At 38.4% G+C, this 14181-nt stretch overlaps 1 protein-coding gene across 1 annotated transcript in view; it reads right to left on the bottom strand.

Annotated features, from left to right (window-relative positions):
• MYBPC3 (myosin binding protein C3) overlaps positions 1-8934 on the bottom strand; it is a 58070-nt gene extending 49136 nt beyond the window's left edge. The window contains exons 1-2 of the mRNA XM_054400259.1: positions 8910-8934; positions 445-711 (exon numbers count right to left, since the gene is read on the bottom strand). Coding sequence (XP_054256234.1) covers positions 445-711; positions 8910-8934 — 292 coding nt within the window. The remainder of the gene's footprint in view (positions 1-444; positions 712-8909) is intronic.
• Between the last annotated feature and the right edge of the window lie 5247 nt (positions 8935-14181).

Consider the following 14181-nt stretch of genomic DNA (forward strand, 5'->3'; position numbering starts at 1 on the left):
GAATACATACACACATTAGAGCATAGCTTGTAATTTCTCAATAGTTGCAATTGCAATTTTGTATTTAAATAAAATAATTTTTAAAAGCAGAAATTACCAACCGTAAGATGTAGGCATCTTAGTTTAGGTCCAGTCGGGTTAGACAACCTTTGCTTTGCTTTTCAATAGTTACTCAGAAAAGTTTGACAGAGAATTCTAAAGACTTGCATTAAGATTTTCTCTGTGGTCATGACTGTGTGAATGTCTGACATCTGGCAATGGGTGTTTTAGCCCTGGAAATTTATTCCTCAGCTTAATAATTAACTTCAGTTAATTAGACAAAGTAGATGCGTTGCTGTTAGAGAAATTTCATGGTTTTAAAATTGGGCAGTTTCTGTGGATCTCATTATTGCACATGGGACTGGAAATGCTGATGAAGTTAGAATTGCTTAGGAAACATTGTACCTGGTTCCTTGACCTTGAGTTCAAACTTGACCTTGGAGCTTCCAGCTATTACAGCATATATCACATCATCTTCCTTTCCTACATTATTGATTGTCAGTGAGTGCTTGTTTCCTTCTGCCTTGATGATGTATTTCTCACTTTCTGTGATTTCAGTGCCGGCACGCTGCCACTTCACCTTGATGCCAGCTTTTTCTGTCTCTGCTTCAAACACAGCTGTGCTTCCGGCTGTCACCTCTGTTGTCTTAGGCTTCTTGGTAAATGCAGAAACTAAAAAAAGAGAGAGGGCTTGCTAAAATCTGTTTTGCAATTGTGGCATATCTGGTGTAGTCAGCTGTTGTGGCTGCAGCAGCTGTCTCCTTTCTTTCCCATCTGCGAACGCAAGATATAAATCACAGCACTTTTGACAGAGAAGGTATGGAATTGTCTTTGAGTTTACAGAGATCTGTCTCTGAATGAGATGATGTATCTTCTCCATATTGTCATGAAATAAACTGGAGTGGATAGTAAACTCATCTTGCTATCCTATCCATCTTCCTCTCTCTTTCCCCACATAATGCACTCTGAAATTTCACAAGTGAATGTTTTGAGCTATGATGACATTGCATGATATGTATTCTTACCTGTCAGGATCTCTAATACTAATTCTGTTCTAATAGTTGCCTAATGCAGTTGTTAAACAGGCTCATGATCTGTTTCTCCAACAAAACTACAGTTTGTGCAGTAACCTGTGTCATAATATGCCACAAATAAAGTCACAGTTCATTTTGAGTCCTTCTGTTTTGACTGAGGCAAGAGTGTAGTGGAAAGAGATGCAAGTTCCTATGATGGCCCTTGTAATTTTATCCCAGATAGAATATCAGTTGTTTCCACTCAAATGTACTTGCCTACATAGCACGCCACAGCTACTAGTCTTCTAATTATTTGCAAGGTGGATCAAAATATTTCCTCTGTGTTAAGAAGCACTTAAGATGCTGTAATGACAGTTAATGAAATCATTAACATATGGGATGAACAAGCATAAACCAAATGATGTTGTAGTTCATATGTAATCAAAGTAGCACAATAGATAGGAATTTGTAATGTAAGCAGTGTGTTATGTTTTTGGTCTGTAAGTATCCTAATCCTTCCTCAAGCTTAGATTTTAACAAGGTTAACAAGAATTTCAACAGTTATTTTACTCATTTCTTTACTTCGATTTATTTATTTAGATTTCTTCAACTTCATTTTGAATCGAAGTTTTCATTTTAATGCTCATGAATAATGGTATCTGTTACCTTCTTGGTAATTGCTGCAAGCTATGTTACACATGTATGAAAATGCCACTAATTAACATTCTAATTCATGCACTGAGAGGTTTTTTTGTGCATCATTATGTTATCTTTTTATTCAGTTACCCCTGCATACCCAGGCTTTTATAATATATTAGTAATTATATCACATTTGATTATATTTGTCGCCTCTCTGGCAAATTACCTGAGGCTTTCCTGTTTGAGCAGCAACAAGAACTCTGAACATCACAATAGTTATAATTAGCTTCAAACTTTTGATTCTGCTTTATAAAAACGAAAGGAACATGGCATGGAAATATTTTTAACGAAACAGGTTACAGTCATAGTTCTTATGTTATTTTGCAAAGGGTTCAAAGCTGCTTAAAGGTAAGTTAAAGTATCAATTATAAATATTTTCAGAATTTAATATGTATTGTATTTGTTCTCTTTTTGTGATATACATTAAAAAAAAACCCTAAATTACATTTTTCTCTTATTTCTTTTCCTTCACATTTTATGTATTTGATGAAAAAACAGTTTTTGGTTTGCACTGAGCCTATAGAAGCCTTGGCTGATCTGTTGTGTTCTGCCTGCATTTATTTCATGTTAAGATAAAAATGTTCCACTTTTCCTCTGGGAGTAGAACGTCCCTGCATTGTTTTTATTCCCTAACGTCAGGCCTGCAACTGCTCTTTAACTGTAATTGTTTTTAAACAGAATATACTATTCAGAATATAGGGCTCTGTACTGTAGTGTAGTACTCAAATGCCTGTTTTCAGCTGCACATCTTTTGTTACATTATTGTACTGCAGTAAGCAAAAGAGCAGAGTATACTTTGAATAATTTGCAAAAGAGTTGTTGTAGGCAGCAGGTTTGATGTACAGAATTCAAAAGATATATAGAGGTGGCCAGGCTATTGCATGGTGGGGATCCAGTCCGGTGCTTGAACCCACTCCTAAAATATCTATTAGCTGGCTCCTCTCCATGTGACGCTAGAGATGAAGCAGCTAAGAGGCATGTTCTTTGTCTCTGAACACTATCATCATCACTCTTCTATTTAGGCACAAAAGGATCTTTAAATATATTAATTACTTAATAGCAGTGTGACCTGTAAGGGTTCCAGCCTACAAATGGCAGAGTTTCAAGACATGCATACTTGGAAATAACTCTCTGATATGCTGCACACCCTGCAAAGTTATTAGGCTTATTACATTTATTGTAGATGACTCAACAATAACAACAACAACAACAAAAAAAAAAGTGGCTGGCCAGAACTACATGCACAGTGAGAAATCTCCACCACCACATAATATTTCTGACTTTTGGGAAATCTAAAAATGTGTAGAAGTTTACAAGTCTTCTTGTTTCTTTTTTCTCCTGCTCTTCTGCCAATGGACTCGTTTCAGTTCAAACTTAAAATAATTATGAATACTTCCAATAAAGCAAAGAGTGGAAAAGCCCAAAAACTCCCATCTGAATATTAACCCTGCAAGAGCAGTTGTTGAGAACGTGCTTTTTCACAGGTACAGGAGACACTTAAGAGAGTCATTTTGCTGCACTTGAGATTCAGAATCAGTGGGTGAGTGTTCAAAGTAGTCTCCATATTCATCTGTATTCCCTTTCACTCTTCACATTTGCAAAGGAAAAATAGCTGGAGATTTTACAGGAAATTACTTCGTTGCAGAAGACAGATTGCTGAACAAGCGTGTGAAGAGAATGCCATTGTTGAAAAAGCAGTTTCTTCTGCTTAACAGAAGAAAGAGAAGTGAGAGATTCCTGCTATTCCTGGTCTCCTTTGTGACTGCTACTTTAAATCAAAGTTCACCAGCAGATTCTTTTTTTTTTTCTCACAGAGTTACACCGTGTCTAACCAAGCTATTTCCTTGTTAGGACTGTTCCTAAACACCACCATTGAAAATTTCTTCTGTCCTGAGAGCCTCACTTTTGACTGCTTTTATCAGAAACACATTCCCCATTTGGCAGCCTCACTTCAAGCTTTGGCTTCTACCCAGATACACCCCTCTGTGCTCCATATATCCATACCATACTCAAAACCCACTCTTGGATAGGACCACCACTATCAGGGCTGTGGAAAACCCAATGGCTGTGACACCTCTCATGTGATTTTGTGGAATGTCTTACAGCTCTTGTGCTTGTCAAGCACTGACAGATCTCAGGCACTATCATGCTTATCCAGGGTTCCACAGAACATGAACTTAGGAGCCATTGGACTGGGACACCTGATGACTAGGTTGCTCATGTCCTCTGCTGCCCACTTTGTTAACTCTCTGCTTCCCAGTAAATGCTAACCGACCTCGCAGGAGAGGAGAGGAAGGGGACGTTGGTAATAACATACTGAAGCAGTTCTGGAAAGAGGGGAGAGATCTGTGAGTTACCAATGCTGATGATGACAGGCATTATTAAATAGAAGGGTGATAGGGGCTGTGTGTGTTTGTGGGGATGGAACTGGAATTGTGGGGGGGAAAAGAGAAAGATGGAGCTAATTAAATTAAGGCTAGAGCCACTTAGTACTAACCCATTTTTCAGCACATCACCAGACCTTCCTAATCAATTCTAGCTTCCATAACACAAAGTAACTTCTGAGTAGTGTAAAATCGCAAATTTCTACCCCAGGCAGAAGAGGAGAGCAGGCTGTGTGTTGTCTGCAGTAGTGTTACTGAAAACTTTTTGGTAGCTAATGCTTCTGCTGCCAGACCTTGCATGCAGCACCTGTCCTTTAAGCGTCTTGTAACACCTGAAGAGGTACACATCAGCCATGCAGTTATGTTATGCTGTATGTTAAATACAGCAGCTTCATTAAATAGTAATAAAAACCTCTGTTTGGAGGTCCATGATCAGATTGCATTTTGATTGCATTTTGATTGCAAGAATTTAATAATAAGTCTTTCAATCAGAAGGCTAAGGAAATAATTTGCTTTAGGCCAAAGTAAACTAGAATTAAATAATACTAAGTTCCAAAAGCATTTTCCTTCACTTTTCACCTAAATAAAAATAATAGAACTAATGTTCTTCTTTCCTACTGCTGCCATTTATTATCTTAATACTAGCACCTTCATGCTTTCTCCCTTGCTTTCTGACCTGCTTTGAAGCAATCTAACATCACCATCAGTCAGTTTACTATTCTGCTTTAAAAATTCTTCCTACTCTTCTATTTGAAAATACAGATAATGGCTAAGCTACTATCCAGGTTGCTTTCTTAGTGAACTATGTATCTGTTGACTGGGCTTTTATTTCCTAAGTGTTTTAAGGCAGTGATGGTTTTTCTGTCATCTTTGAACAGGATCAAATTATTGGTATGTAGCTACTGATTACCATTGTATCCCTAATAAAAGTTATCATTAGAAGCTAAAAGAGTCATTCCTATTTGGTTGTTGTCAGAAAAGGAATGAGATGTGTGTTAAAATAATGTTTAAATAACTGGAATAATTTCAGTTCCAAGCCATGATCTCTAAATAATTGGCTTGTTAAAAATGAGCATTAGGTGAAAATCTTTTCCTAAAAATCACTGAATTTCAATGTATGGACTGTGTGAAATGAAAGTGAGTAAGAAGTGTGGATTTCTCAAGAGTGGTTTTAGATAGAATGATAGAGGAGAGCCATTGTCCTGTTTGGTTTGGGGTTTGGTTTTTGGTTTTGTTTGTTTTTATTTTATTTCATACTGCTTTCAAAGTGGTGGCTTTCGGAATTCCTTGATGTGTTAAAGCTTCATGTTGAAAATTTATCTTTGCTTTAGTAGTTGGCATCTAGTTTTCCTTTTATATCATTTAGCCCCCCATTGAGTTAAAAGCTAAACTGCAGTTAAGCAGTAATGGAGCTTGTAAATTTCTTGCAGAGGAACTATATAAAGATGCTGCACATTCCTCAGTCAGGACCTAAGTGGCTGCTTGCAATTACAAGCTTAATCATTCTGTGATCCAAAAGCTATTGAACTACTCAGTCTTATCATTCCTTGCCTACTTCAGCAGCTGAGATTGTAAATTCCGGTAACATGAGCAACAGGCAAGGAATAGTTCCACTAAGCAGACTCACCTCTCTCTATCCATCCATAATACTTGCTGTATAATGGGGATACTAATATCCAACTTGCTTTGAATCTTAACAAAGGAAGAAAATAGATCTATATGAATTACTATAATTTGGTTTGTATTATTGTAGTACACATTTCACTATCACGAAGCAGGACTTAATTGTGCTAGGTGCTTGCAAATGTTAAACAATGAGTTTAGAGTCAAACTAAAATTCTTCATTCTACTCTTCATTATGCAACACTGATTTTTATTCCTAATGCCAAAAGCCTCTGTGTACTTAGAAGCCAAGTTATTTATAAACCCTTGATAAAATTTCCTAACCTGAACTGTGAAATCTAGACTCTTCAATCTATAAAATACAAGAATAAAAATTAGCTAATTTTCAGAGAAGGTAACACCAGACTTCTTCTTTTCCAGATATAGTAATACACACATTTCCCACAAAGTCCCGTTTATGTACTACATTTGGTGTTTCCTCTTAATGTCACAAATTGTTGTTAGGGAAGTAGATGGGGTTTTTTAGCCTTTCTGAATTTTTACAACAATAACAAAAAAAGGTGAAAACTTTCTGAATAGCGAGCCTGTGAGCAGAGATTAAATAATTATGAGATGTAGAATTTAAAGGGAGAAGAATATAAAATTTCTGCAACAGAACCCTGCAAAAAGTGATGCTATCCAATGTTTGATTGTTTGCTCTAAATTGCTACAGGTCTTCTGCTGCTCTTGGGGAGTGTCTAGATTTTCTGGAAAGCTCTGACAGTTCTTTTGGTATTCTGTAAATAAATAGGGCAGTGCCTTATCCTGCAGTATTTTAGTTGAACAGTTTAAAGTAAAAGAATGTCTTTTGGAAAATATACTGATCTGTTGCAGGTTTTGTGGCATTTTGCTTATTTGTTTGGTTTTTTACATGTTTACACAGCAGATACAGGGAGAATATCTCTGATAGTTCTCTGGCTTGAGGCATTTTCCTTTGGATGTATTGTTAGGTGAATATTCAGCCTTCCTGAGATCATGCTCAACATTATCCCATCTTGAAATGGCTTGAACTATATAAACAACATGAAATAAAAAACCAAAGGGATTAGTGTCTCTTGGGAGCATGAAAAGATTCCCTTTAGAAGTTGTGGGGCATGTGACTAGTTCTGCCTCCATCAGAATGGGTAATAGGAGCTTTTCCTCCCCCTGCTGTGATAATTACAGTGTTTAGGCTGGTTTGTTCATAAGGATAGAGTAGAACTGGTGATGTTAGACATCTGTTAGATTTCTTTGGAGAAATAAGCTGAAATAGAATTTCTCTTCACCATTAGCTAGCAAAAGTGGGCATCTTCACAAACAGATAAATTACTTCTCATCCACAGAGAATAAAACCGTTAATTTAAAGGCAGTTAAAGCATTAGAAATCAAATGTCCCAGTGCCTAGGTGATCACACTGGCAAATTTTGCCTACTCTATTTCTTTTTGCCAGCATTGTCAATTATGAATATTAGACATTTCAATAAATTTCAGAAATTATGTTATTTTAAAAACAGAATATGATTGTGAGTGTCTTATTTTGGGGGTGATTGCTGAACCTGTACAGATTATCTTTTCAAAGTTTTGTCCAGAATTACAAGGTCTGTTATACTTTTTTTTATATATAATTCTACTTCCACCTGATTTCAGAATTGCAGCTTTAAGAACACCAAATTATGTTCTAGTTGTGATACAATTGAAGGATTGTGATACTACTGTTGATTTAGAGTTATCATATAAAAGGAGTGCAAAGCATCTTGGATTTAATCATGCTTTAGTGTTTTGCATTTCTTATGAGAAACACAGGCTGGATTTGTGCTCTCCTTTGGCATTGGTCAGTTCCAAATATTTTGGCCAAAATGCAAGTTCTTCTAAAGTTCTTCTTTTGTTGTGATAACTAGAGGAGATTTTCCCATTGACTGATGCCCATTCAGTCTTTGCAAAACATGAAAGCCTGCTGCATTAATAAGTATCAGCAGCTATTACTAATTCTGGAAATTATATGGTATTAAAAAAAACAGGCACCTTGTGATATGCATTCAGGTAGTAATGATTTTGGGTATGCACTGGTTTCAGTGAAGTGAGAGCTGTGGAAGAGAAGAATCATACATTTAGAACAGTTTTCTCCAGCCCTGTGTATCAGATTATGTGCACACTTTTTAAACAATCATAACTTCAGCTTTTGACTTTTTTTTCCAAACCTAATTGTGGATACAAAGTGTTGTTGAAAGATCTTCCTCTACCGACACACAGGTATCCTGAAGCTAAACTGTCCCTGCTTCTGCTTCCCAGGCCCTTTTCTTCCTCCTCAGACAAACAGATTCATTGCATCTTACACCCCATCCTAGGTCTTCCCTTCTTTCCTATATGGGCAGCCTCTGAGTGGTTCCTTATTCGTCAATTCTAAATTTGAACTTTCCTAAATCTGAAATATTTTCCTGATGTTTTACTAGTGGGGCAGGACTTGCACTGAGCTCTGTGACCTTGGCTTTCTGAAAATGGCTAGTTATCTTCTGGCTCAGGGGAAAGGATGGAGGAGGGTGAGTGAAAAGAAATACACATATTCTTTACACTACAGTATGTTCTTTTTTTCATAGAGCTCTTCTGTCACTGGCTGGAATAACTAGAAAGAAAGGATAAGCTCTGAATCAGAAACCATTTGTTTTCATTTTCACAGAGATTTCACTAAAAACAAATATCAACATTTGCTGCTTACACTTCCTCAAAAGTATCAGGGAAAAACCGCAAAACAAAACCAGCAGAGATTTATACTGCCCGACTGCACAAGAGAGAGACTACAAGCTGTTTTCAGGGTCCTAAAAATGACTGGGAAAGGAAATCAGAAATGAAAAAATATGAGAATTAAATGTGATTCACCTCTATTCTTTCCTCATCTGAAGTCTCTTGAGAAAATTCCGTAGCTGATAGTTGCCAGACTAGTTACTGATTTCTCTGCAAGATCAATCAACCTCTCTTAAAACTTCATGAAGTATCATCTATTTTTTCTCTCTTATGTTTTTGGTTTGTTTTTTTTTTTTTTCCACGCAGTATTTGATTTCTTGTGCATACAAAACCTACTCACATTTTTCTCTGTCAAGCTGTTCTTAGATTTTTGTCTGTCTGTTGTGATCCTTACCTGTTTTCTTTGCAGGCTCTGGCATCTTCACTTTGTTTCTGGTGAAGCTCCCAGTTGTATCTAGAGAGCAGGGTTCAAGCTAAACAGAAATGAGACTGAAGAGCTTGTGAGACCCCTAAAGAAACACTTGTTGGAAGCCCCCATCCCGCTCCTCCCCCTTGATCCCTGACTGTTGTCAACTATGGCACCTTATCAACAGGCAGGAGGCACTTAACAGGCTACATCAGCCAGGATAAATATAGCCAAGTTCCAGGAGCCAGAGAGCTCAATCCACCCAAGAGTGGCTACCACAGATCTGTTGGTACAAAACAGAGCACAATCTGGTGTTGTACATGTGCAGTACTTTTTCAGCTTTGTGTATGCATTGCATTAAGAATTCCTACACTGCCATGTTTACAGCACATGGAGCAAACTAGATCTGATTGTGGCACCTCCTGTATGCTGGTTCTGTATTTGCTCTAAGTCTGTATCTGCTTGCATTCTTGATACCTATTTCAGTCCTTGCTATTGTTACAACTGGGTCCAAACTGGACAGTCCTCTTCTACCAAAGATTGTGGTTGTGGAACTAAATGTGAAGCTTCAGGAAAGAACTTTCTTCTTCAGAGACACTTGGACATTACTGACTTTTGCATTCACAGTTAGAAAGCATGACATTACTTAAACAGTTTAAGTCCTCCCTTCTCCTCCACCCACTTGATACACAGCATATATTTCTTGAAAACTAGCAAGGGGGAGGGGATTATTGTTTTACATACCATTTAAAAAATAGTTCCAAGGTTTTATCTGATACCCATAGAAGTTTTAATTTTGCTTAATGATATAGAAAAAATCTGGGGGAAATCTCACTAGAAAATTACTCTGGTATTGCCATTTCACACTCCAGTCATTGTTTCTTATTTATTTATACATGTAGTATATGTCAAAATAATAACTGTAGGCATTTGTCCCTTTATTAACTTGGTGGTATATCCACTTCCTGTCACTTTCATCTGTTTCCTTTGAGTTTGGAGCTGTATCAGAGAAACTCTAGGCCATGCATATAGCACATTTCACCTACCACTAGTATTGAAAAAAATATTTTTAAAACCTTGTGATTTTCAGTTTTTCCAGTTTTACTATCCTGTACAAATTTCAGTCTGAAGGATTTCTACTTTTTGCAGAGAGCTCAGAATAGACGAGTGGGCATGCAGCCAGCCCATCAGTCACTGTACCTGGTGTCTGTCTTTCACATCTGATTCTCTGGGCAGACTGGTAGGACAAATGTGAACATGTGAGCATGACTGCTGCTGCCTCTCCACATTTTGGGCCAAATATTTCCCTGAAGAAGTTTTTTTACTTACGTGTGAGAAAGATGGGCAGGATGTGACAAGTTCTTTACCATGAGGGTCGTGGAACACTGGAACAGGTTGCCCAGGGAGGTGGTTGAGGCCCCATCCCTGGAGATATTCAAGGTGAGGCTTGACAGGGCCCTGGGCAACCTGATCTAGTTGATCTGCTTACTGCAGAGGCGGTTGGACTAGATGACTTTGGAGGTCCCTTCCAACCTAGACCATTCTATGACTTTATGACCATTTCCATATACATTTTCCATTACCTCTGTTAACATGGTGTGTTTTTTGACCTGCTACCTTCTGCTGGAGGCTTTTCACTGAGAGTTGGGAAATTTCAGTTACTTTCTTTGGCCTGAAATTTTTCAAAGGGCTTGAGTCCCACCATATGAAAAATCTGTCACTAGACTACTGAAGATTGTAGGGAGTGCAGCATGCAGGAGTTTATCCCAGCAATGCTTGCTGGTATCATGTAAATAAGTTTATTGCATTTTGCGCTCTCTCCTGCTTATTTATCGAAGATACTTAGAAACTGGTTTAGGCTTGAAGAATTATGGACTCTCTCATCAGTGCTTGGGAGCTTTTTCCCAAAGCATTTCATGTTTCCCAACCTACATATGCTTGGGGCTTTTTCTCTGATTAAATATTAAACATTCCTTATTTAGTGTGGTTGTAGCATTTTCCCTTTAATTTTTCCACCTATGATGACATCTGACAACTTTCTTTGGATCTCTTTTTCAGGATTTAATTTTGTTTATTTGGTCTTTCTCACTGTAGATTTAATTTTTCCTGTAAATATTTAGTGGTATGACTTTCATTCAGAAAGCTACTGGAAAACATGAATAACTTTAAACATGGACTTAATTCTGACTAATTGTATTCTCAAAATCAGGCATATTTAATTCAGGTACTGTGGTATGTCAGTCCTGTGGCTGTTTTTTCTCCACAGATCACATGCTGAATCCTGGAGGATTCAGAATCAAGTTTAATCTAATCTGGCAAGGGCATGAATTCCTTCTTGCTTAAAACAAAATTGAACCACAAGAATGATTTAATCTAATGCAGGGAAAAAGTCCTATTCCTGTTACATTTTTGCAGGTTTTGTGATCTTAAATGTTATTTAAAACAGTGTCTGCATGTTCAGGACAGAGCAAAATAAATGTGTTCTCTGCTATTATGCTTCTGGTTACCAGGTGGCAGCATTGCTGTAACTGTAATTTTTTTTTTTGTTTCCCCAGCGTTTTCTACATTATATTTATCTATTTATGTGGCCACTTTTAATAACAAAACTACTATGCAAATGCCATACATGTACAAGATGGCTCAGCTGGCCTGAAGCAGATGTGTAGTTGACTGTGATAACCACTTACCCCATGCACCACAACACTAGACAGTGTTTCAGAAAGTGTATGACGCTTCATCTAATATTCAGGTGAAACACCTACAAGCACACTGAAGTGAAGCAACTTGTAATAAATGTTGTCTGGGGCTTTGCTAAAAAAGTGGATGAGAACAACAAGGGTGTCCTTCATTGTCAGAGGAATTATCTTGCAAGTCTTAAATCATTGTTCTGTGCCTCAGACAGTGGCTTTCATCATGTAGTTCAAAGTCAGTTTCAAAAATGGTAGGTGGCCTGCTGTGCCAAGCCGTGTCATGTGTCTTCCTGAGTTTGGATAGTTGCAGCTTCGCTTGTGTAGAGAAACCCAAGGGTTTATCATTTAGAGACAAAGTTAGCAGCACCTCCTTCTAGTAAGACTATCCAACTTCCTACCAAAAGACTATGGTTTTAGATGGTTATGACTTTGTCCAAGCTATCCTGGTGGAAAAATCTATATATCACTCTTTTACTTAGGGCTTTTTTATGTGCTTTAGTTCCTGTCATGCTGTTTGATTTCCTGTCTTTATCTCCATTTATTTACCTATTCACCTCTTAGTCTTGTTCTGTGAAAATATCACCTTCTCTGTGATTCAGCCGTTTCTGAGGACAAGGTAGGATAATTGACTCTCAGCAACTTCCAGAGTCTGCAGATTTCCTGGTGTGAATAGTGGGATAGCTGAGCTGGCTTGGTGCAGAGCACAAGGCAACAGCAAATCATCCACAGAAGGCTGCACCCTCAAACCCAGTCAGACTATTTCATTTATGCTTTAGAAACATAGAGCTCAGGGAGTGTGTGGTGAAAAGACACTTGGCCTCACTGACCAAACTTGAGTTTACAACGGCTTTTGAGCTGTGGGTGAGACTGAACCTCCTTATTTGAGCTTCCATCTCCAGAGCCATTTTGTATCCCTACACTTCACATCCCATATTTGAGATGCTTCTGGACACCTATCGTTAACTTGTTTTGATTTCAGGGATGTACTTTCAACTGGATTCACGATAACCAGCCTGAGTTGTTCCAGATTCTAGACTACAGAATTAAATGCAGTCTGCATATTCTCAGTGAGAACTTCCTAGATTTTATCTTCTGAGGAAGTTTTGACTGTGTTAGATGGGTCCAGTGTTGGGGACAGCAGAATTATGTCTACAGTTACCTCTGTGCTGATGTTCAGTCTTTTGCTGAGTCCATACACTTGAACTAAGAGCAAATAGCACGTGTGTATTCTGTGCTTCAGACAGCATCCTCCCTCAGGTGCATACAAAATTAAGAGAAGAGTTGTAGGAGGCTAAGAATTGGACCTTCAGACAGAGAAGGGAACACCAAACACAAGGGAACAAGGATATAAAAATATGTGATTGAAAGGTAGGGGTGGGGAGAAGAAAATTGAAGCCTCAGGTTGTGGGAGGGATTTGAAATAGATCCTCAAAGGACAAGAATGTTGAATGGGGAGCAGGGGTACAAATGGGAGGGAGGGAAGAGAACTAGGAGTCAGTAGATGATAAGATTGAAACTGTAAGAGGATGTGGGATGGGAAAACTATAAATGGCTGAACAAATATATTGGAACTGAGAACCTTGTGTGTGAAGAAGAAGCTGACTGGAGGCACCTGTGAGAAAATTTGGTCTGAGAGGAAGAAATAAGCCTAGCTGGCCAAAAGTTGAAACCTGACATTGTGGAAAAAAAAACAACTGGCATCTACTAAATATGGAGATGCCTGGTGGCTGAGTCTCTTGAGACAGAGAAAAGCTGAGGGAAGAGCTGGGAGTGAATAGCTGGGACTGGCTGAAAAAGGAACAAAGTACAGGGTGTTGGTGACTGAGAAAAGGTGTCTAAACAAGAGTTCTAGAATTAAGTTTCTAAAAGCAAACACGCAAAACTCAGAAAATTAGTTAGCTAAACCCAAACTGATTTGTATAGGCAAATGCTCAGCTCAGCACCCAAACATTCTTCACTTTGCATAAGGCAGGGGCATCAGAGCGTTCTACACAACAGTGCCAGTGGTCAAAGGGTTTCTCATATCAAGAGAGCTGCTCCTCTTCTGCTGAGGAGTTAAAACAAAAGCTCAGAGGGAGCCCTTAAAGCACAGAAACTGCGTTCCTTCCTACCACAAAGCCGCTTCCCCAATCCTTTGCATAACCTTGGTCTCCCCAACACCTCCTCCCGCCCTTCCTTCTTCTCCACCACCTCCTGCTAAACCTTATCTGCTCTACCACATCCTCATTCTCCTCCTGTCCATTTACAGCTCTGCTCATTCTCACGTACTGCTTTGGCTCCCCAGTAGTAAAAAGTAACACTGTGGGGAACTGGAGGCATGAAGAAGGGGGATGTGGCTGTCTGAGTGGAGAGAATGGAAAGAAACAGAGAATGAAAAGAAACTCGCTTTGAGAAAACTGATGCGATTGGCCTGCTTTGAGTAGGAGGTTAAATGAGGTGACGTCCAAAGGTTCCTTCCAACCTACCTTACTCTGTGATCCTGTGTGTTGATGTGAGGTGTTGTGAAAGGAACTAATGTTGGCTAAAGCAGACACAGATGTGTTCTAAGTGAGAAAATAAGAAAGAGTATC

The sequence above is a fragment of the Indicator indicator genome, chromosome 4 (genome assembly GCF_027791375.1).
Source record: "Indicator indicator isolate 239-I01 chromosome 4, UM_Iind_1.1, whole genome shotgun sequence".
Taxonomy (NCBI): domain Eukaryota; kingdom Metazoa; phylum Chordata; class Aves; order Piciformes; family Indicatoridae; genus Indicator; species Indicator indicator.